General features: G+C 33.5%; 1 protein-coding gene across 1 annotated transcript in view; it reads left to right on the top strand.

The window, feature by feature from the left end:
* Positions 1–600, top strand: part of LOC149563509 (histone H2B.4-like) — a 963-nt gene extending 363 nt beyond the window's left edge. Inside the window, exon 1 of the mRNA XM_089826734.1 lies at positions 1–600. This exon is cut by the window's left edge and continues 363 nt beyond it. Coding sequence (XP_089682860.1) covers positions 1–179 — 179 coding nt within the window. The 3' untranslated portion in view covers positions 180–600.
* The last annotated feature ends 6,758 nt before the right edge of the window (positions 601–7,358 follow it).

The following is a 7,358-nucleotide window of genomic DNA, read 5'->3' as shown; positions in this document are numbered from 1 at the left end:
TGAATGATATTTTTGAGAAATTGGCCGGAGAATCCTCAAAGTTGGGCAAATACTCCAAGAGGAACACGCTCTCGTCTCGTGAGGTGCAGTCTGCGGTTAAATTAACTCTTCCTGGTGAGCTTGCCAAGCATGCCGTGTCGGAAGGTACAAAGGCTGTCACTAAATTCACTTCCGGATGATTTTTCGTTAGGGCTGTGTTCTTGCTATTTACGGTGTCTGTTGACACCACCTCTGTGAAGGATTTGTAGTTTTCTTTCGGCGCGGAGATCTTATTAGGATAATGTTTTTGAAAAGCTTCAATCAATGTTAGAAATTGAAGTCTCTGAGTTGTCCCGCTTCTTTCCTTCCTACGACTTGCTTTTAGGTTTTAAATTGATTGATTAGTATTGATCTGGAAAGGAAAATCAATGAGCCGGGCTAGCTAAATAAGTTGTTATTTAAGCTGTACTAGGCTCTTAAGTTTCGAAATTCTACAGAGCTAACTTGTTAGATTTAATGATTTGGGTTAAGGGGTTTTTCCCCCTGGTTCACAAGGAAAAGAAGTGAGAAAAGCTGTACTGCAACAAATAAATTATTCTCTGGCTAGAATTATTCTTCCAATGATATTCTGGTAGATAGCCATTCATTTCGTATTGTTCATAGCTGTAATTGTCTTTCGGGCTTCCTGCTAATAGATTGTTTCCGGGTTTTAGTAATTTCGGTGTTATTAAATTTGTGTATTCATTATTGACTCGATACATGTATTGACATTTAATATATTAAAAATAACAGCTGTTGGATGTGTAGTAGATCTTCACACATGTTTCTGTGATTTGAATAAAACAGACAATCTCTGCATGTAGAGATAAGGTGCTGTCTTTAGGACAACTATTGTGTTTTTGGGGTGCAAATTAGTTTTATCAAATGGATTTTATAGGTAGTTAAGTGAATAAATCTTTGGATTTGGGAAGAGAGGTAAAACAACAAATTTGAATCACAATTGTAGAGGAAAGAAATTTGTAAGGGACATGGGAAGAAGATTTGAAAGTAGGATGCAGAGATTTCTTTTTAAAGAGGTAGCCTAACTTAGATTAAGCATTTGAGCATGTGACTCTAATTAAAACTAGGAGTCTAATAAGATGGAAGATATAATATTTTATATTTGAGTCAATCTTAGAGTTGATAAGAGGAAGCCAATTGAATGCTCTTTGGAAGAAAATCAGGTCTTGATGATGACTCTAAGAAAAGAAGATAGTCTATGGATATCTTCATTGGACAAAAGTCATGTACAAGTGATAAATATAAATAGGAATTGGAGCATTAAATATTGATCCATGTTTGGTAAAACTTCAAGCAAACATATGATTGCCATTAAAATTAAAATTTGGGTAGATTAAATTGAATCATATCATTGATGCATGGAACTTGCACTTAGATGGATGAACTAGTTGCAAAAGGATCTCTTAGTATCCTAGAAAAACTAAAAACATTATCATTAATGTGTAGATATTAGCAATTGTTGTGAAGTATCAATTAGGCTTAACCTTAATAAGTCATTGATACAAAAGAAATCCCTCAATGAGTTAACAAGTACCTTGATTTGGTGACCACATGCTTGTACATTTAGCATTTTGGCAAATGTTGACATTAATTATGCAAGCACACATGATGATGACTTGATCTAATCAAAGATGCTTGCAAGATAAATACTAAGGTTCAAGCAAGAACAAAAATGACTCATAACCTGGAAGATGGAGCTAGTGAACAAATGGCACAAAGGTGTACTCAAATTGATAACTTAGCTTGTAGGGTAACTAAGTTGGTCAACAAAATTTTATAATAATAGGAAAAAGACTAAGGCACATAGGATTACAAGTAAAGAAATTCTCTCTTAGAGGAGATACCATCACATGTTGGCAACATATGTTAAAAAATACAATGAGCTATGAACTATTTGAGAGAAAACATAACTTGTTAGCCCATGCATGAGATAGTCTTGATCATTTATTTATAATTAGTTAATGGTGATAAAAATAGCTACTTTATTTATAGCAACTTAGAGGGGATGCTTGCATGCTTAGTGTGTAATTATTGACCTTTAGAAATCTATTAGATAAAGAGTTAGCAATGTTGAAAACTTAGCATGTTAGCCACCTCCATTAATATTAAAAAACTTCACCTTCAACTCAATTTGGACAAAATATCAAAACTTTCCATCTATTGGGCTAATAGCTTCTACACTTCAAAAAAATAAATCTAATCTTCTATGTAAAAGGTTGTAACCTCTAGAAGAAAGGCTTACTATGTATTTGATTAAGACATAGGAAAAATAAAAAGGCACATATGATGATAGGTTAAGATATGTATAGGAAAAAGAAAAAGGCACATAGGATGATAGGTTAAGACACATATAGGTAAAAGACTAAGGCACATAGGATGACAAGTTAATGATTGAGCCTTAGAGAAGATAACATGACATGTTGGTAATAAATGACACATAATATCATGAGCTAGAAACTAATTGACAAAAAGCATAACTTGCTAGCCAATGTATGAGAGAGTTTTGCATATGATGATGTATGAGATCAATTATCATTAATAAGTTAATGGTGGCAAAAATATACAACATTTATTGTGACTTAGAGCGGATGCTTGCATGCTCAACATGTAATTGATGACCTTTAAAAGTCTATTAGATAAAGAGTTAGTAGTATTGAAAAGTTAGTGTGTTAGCCATCTCCATCAACACTAAAAACCTTCACCTACAACTCAATTTGGAAAAAAAATCATAACTTTCCATCTCTAGAGGGAATAACTTGTGCTTGTGCACTTCTTGGAAACAAAATCCAATCTTTTATGTACAAGGTTGTAACCTCCTTTAAATGAAAGTCTTATTGTGTGTTTCATTGACTAGAACTTGAAGGATCTCACTATCAAACCTAGATATCTTGAATATGTCAACCACTTTACATTTGGTGATGATGTAGGGGCCACCCTAGATAACATCAAATTTTGAATACCTACTCAATTTAGCTCTATTTGCATCCTATAGGTGCACTAAAAGTACCCCAATTTTAAAAACTTTTAAGTCACCATCCATGATAAATTTCCACTAATGTATTCCTTGATTCTAAGAAAGTTTCTATGAAGGATTGAATTGTTTCTGAGTCTAGATATGCAGATGTGGAAGCAAAATGGTGAAAATATGTCAAAGTTTTAAAGAAACGGATAACTCATTTTCCGTTACAATTTTTGAAATTAAAGTTCATTTTTTTGCCATAAAGAAGCACTTTTAGAATTTTCTAGTATGGAGTAGTCAAATTAGGGTTTTCCACCAAAAGAAAAATGTGTAGTGGAAAACTCATTTTTCGTTGCTCCTTTCGCAGTCATTTTTAGATTTCCCATTGGAGAAGCAAATGTCTCATTTTCCACCAAAGGGAAAAGCGTAGTGGAAAATTCATTTTCCGCTACGCCTTTCGTAGTCATTTTCAGATTTTCCATTGAAGAAGCAAATGTTTCATTTTTCACCAAAAGAAAAAATGCATAGCGAAAAATTCATTTTCCGCTACACCTTTCACAATCAAAGTTCAGTGTTCCACATGAGGAGGAGAGAAGGCAAATCTCAATTCACAATGAAGGTATATGGGGTCTAGTATCAAGATCACTCCAGAAAAGTAATTTGTGAATCAATCTACATCAAAATTGTGCCCACTACATGGAAATGGAAAATTGAAGATTGGGTGTGCTTTTTGCACTAAAAAATGAAATTTCCACTAAGCATCAAATCCACAATAGAGAGAGATGGAAAAGAGCTCTTAATTGATTAAACAAAGAATGATAATCTCATAATGATTTATTGCTTGAAGGTTTGGACATCAACATGACTTTAAATATGAAGTGAAAAATTTATTTTCTGCTACGCCTTTCGCAGTCAGTTTGGAGTTTTCCACAAAGGGAGAAGACAAAAGTCAAATATCCACAAAGGATGAATTGTAGTGTTCCATAACTAGTGCCCTGATAGCAAAGAAGAAGTATTGCTTGTTACTTATTTTCAAAGTGTAGTTGTTACTAGAATGTGTGAATTTCACCTACAACAGAGAAGTGGAAAATTGAGAACTTGGTACACTTTTCAACCTTCATTTGGGATTTTTCGCCACAAGCATTCCAAAGAATCACTCCCAAAATTCAGCAAAGAATCAACATGGTAAGCATGGAAGAACATACTAGCAAATTGAAGATATCTGGTTTACAAAGCATGTGAAAGAAGAATGGCTGGAAATTTTATTTTATCAAATTCTGATTTTGTAACAGTCATATAGACCAGCGTTCAGTAGCTCATATCTTTTGACTTGGTGATTATTTTTCCGATCGCTTCGGTCAGAATGCAGATAACTAGGTTTGGAAAAACATATCCAAAAATGAGCTGGATCCAACGGTGGAAGAAAAAGATATGCCCCCCGAAACATGACCCATTTTTACTTGGCAGTAGTATTTATTTTGTTGTCCGCCCAACAAAGGAAAGATTTTGATATTGATTTAACGTATTTAAATGTCAATTGTTAAAATATAATTTAAATATGTTAATATATATCGTTATTAACTTTAAAAGTTAATAAGCGTATCAATTTTCAAAAGGAAAATGATGAGAAGTCAAAGAGACAAGAGTCGATTACAGAACTAAAAAGTCACCGGAAGAAACCAAACGATTGTTGGAGAATGTATTTATTGTAAAACCTTTTCATTTGCTAGGGTTCTTCTTTTCTGCAAGAGTAGGTATTGCTAGAGTAGAGGAGAGATAGTAGTTTATGTTGTGTATTTCATTTCATGCATTTAGGGGTTTTATGTTTTGATTTCTGTAAAAGATTTGGCTAGAGTTGCAGGCAAATAAAAATCAGAGCATTGTATTTGTTGTATTCAAAACAAAGACGAGTTTTGCTTCAAATAAGAGAATTTGGGTATTATTTTCTAAATATATTCAATCAAAGCATTGTTGCATTCGGTTTTGGACATTATCTTGCATCTTGTGTCAAATAATGAATGTGTTGTAGATTAGAGTATTTGCATATATTCCTATTGCAAAAATTTGAATATTAAATCTTCATTTCTTCATTGCATTCACATAATCTGCATCTATATTGCATTACCAGTATCAAGAAGTCATAGGAATTGTGGGTTCTTGGCATTAGCTAGGTTTAGGAACTAAAATATGCCTGAGTTAGTTTTGTTTAGGGCTGGCTTGGTTTTCCTCTTTCGTTCTCAGGTTAAGAACATACCCAATTAGTTTAGGAACAAACAAATTCATTGATATCATTGATAAGGGAGTTGTACCTTTCAATTCAGAGGAAATCTATCAACCTCATGATAGATTATCCAACTATTGGTATCAAATTATTTTTCACAGGTTCGGGCATTTAAGATTTACATTGGAAAGAACAATCTGTTTACCAACACATCCCATTTGAGAATAAGCCCACCTTCTTTAATGACTTTATGAATATCCATTTTGGCAAAACTCATCTTGACCAGTTGTTGATGAGCCTTAGTGCACGCAAATCTTGAATTCTATTTTTTCTAGCTCCATTATCTAATATAACTTGATTTACATGGAATCATCTTCTAATAGTTCAAGACATGGCAACTTAAGTGACATTGAAATTTTTGCTTCTCTTACATATGCCAACATTAATGGTGAGTTTCTAACTACTCTTTTACGTGTGACCTTATCGTCCCTAAAGGTTGCAATGTAATGCTTTGCTAGGTGACCCAAAAGTAATTAACCTAAAATTTCACTACGTTTGCCAAACATTTTTTTTGAAAGATAATAACTTAACAACAATAGATAAAATATAGTGGAAGCATTAACATTCACATAAACACATACCATAAAACATATTACAATTCTTAAGGGTCCCATGATGTTGAATCACATTTAAGTTTAATTAAAATTGAATCTAACACAACAATTTCACATCATGGATAACTGCAAGTATACATCTATTTAAATAATATATAGTTACAAGATGCCACTTGGCAATAAATAGAATGTACAATCATCCACTGTACAAGTATAGAGTATGAGAGGTTGAAATAATATACATCATAAGATAAATTACATAATCTAGTAAGATCTATGAAATCAAATACAAAACACTTAGGGTGAACCATCCATCATAGAAATACAAGATCAGATAGAAAGGAACATCTGCACAAACACATCCAGTAATGACATCTGATGGTTGGATCTCAAAGGTATAAGAAAATGCACTACCACCTGACCTTGTGGAACCCAAAAAGGTCCACTTCCATTGCACTGAGGAGATAAACTCAAGTACCAAATAGGATAACAAACTCAAAAGTCAAAACCAACAACTAGGTTCAAGGAATCACCTGAAAGCAAACTATCTCAAGGGTGCCAAGACACAAGTATCAACTAAATCCAGAGACGAGAGAGACACATAGGAAATCTACTATGCAAGTGGGCAAGTGTCATCGCATGAGCCAACTTTAAGGTTACCTATCAATCTTTTAATATTCTGACCCCCTAGTGTCTTTATGTGGCGTCAATATCCTTTCGTAGAGACAAGACATACTAACAAGTCAACTCTAAGGTTACCCTGCCAGTCTTTTAATACTCTGCCCCCCTAGTGACTTTCTGTGGTACCAATTTCTTATTAATTTATTTTATACCCATTTAATGAAATGTTATCACTTATTAAAATAACCTACAATGGGTTACCTGTCAGCCTCTTTAGGGCCTTAGCCTCCATTGCAAGCCACTTTCCAATATGACATACATAAAACCTACCCTAAGCTTATCAAAAAGAAAAAGATCTCAAATGACTATAAACTGCACATTAGTTCTTAAACAAGTAATTGGAAAGTACTAAAATATTACTGATCATAATCATAGATTCCACCAATATGACCATCCTAACAAGACTGATCCAAAATCAAGTGCACATAAACCAAGTCCATGTCATAACATGACATCACCAAAAACAAATCATTTAATCACCTTAGTCCTATACAAGCAACTGGGAAGCAATCATAAATAACTGATCAAAGACTCAAAAGGTTATACCAGAAAAGTCACACCATTTACTTCAATTCTACACAAGAGATATTGGAAAGCAATAACAACCATATGAACAAATACCTCATAGAATACACATGACATATTACCATGGTTGGGTATAAAAGAGCATAGCCAAAACATTATCGTGACATCCCAAAACAAACCCCCAAGCCTCTGGTAAACATCCTAACTGGCCAAAGCTAAGTCAACCTCGAAACCCAACATTAGTAAATTACACATTGCATACAATACATACAATGTAACTTTCTCGATACATTAGGTTTTGGAAATCACACAATTTTGA

Source organism: Cupressus sempervirens, chromosome 4 (genome assembly GCF_028749045.1).
Source record: "Cupressus sempervirens isolate cs-2001-9-10 chromosome 4, ASM2874904v1, whole genome shotgun sequence".
Taxonomy (NCBI): domain Eukaryota; kingdom Viridiplantae; phylum Streptophyta; class Pinopsida; order Cupressales; family Cupressaceae; genus Cupressus; species Cupressus sempervirens.
Note: the sequence above shows the minus strand (reverse complement) of the source record. Positions and strands in the feature narration are given on the sequence as shown.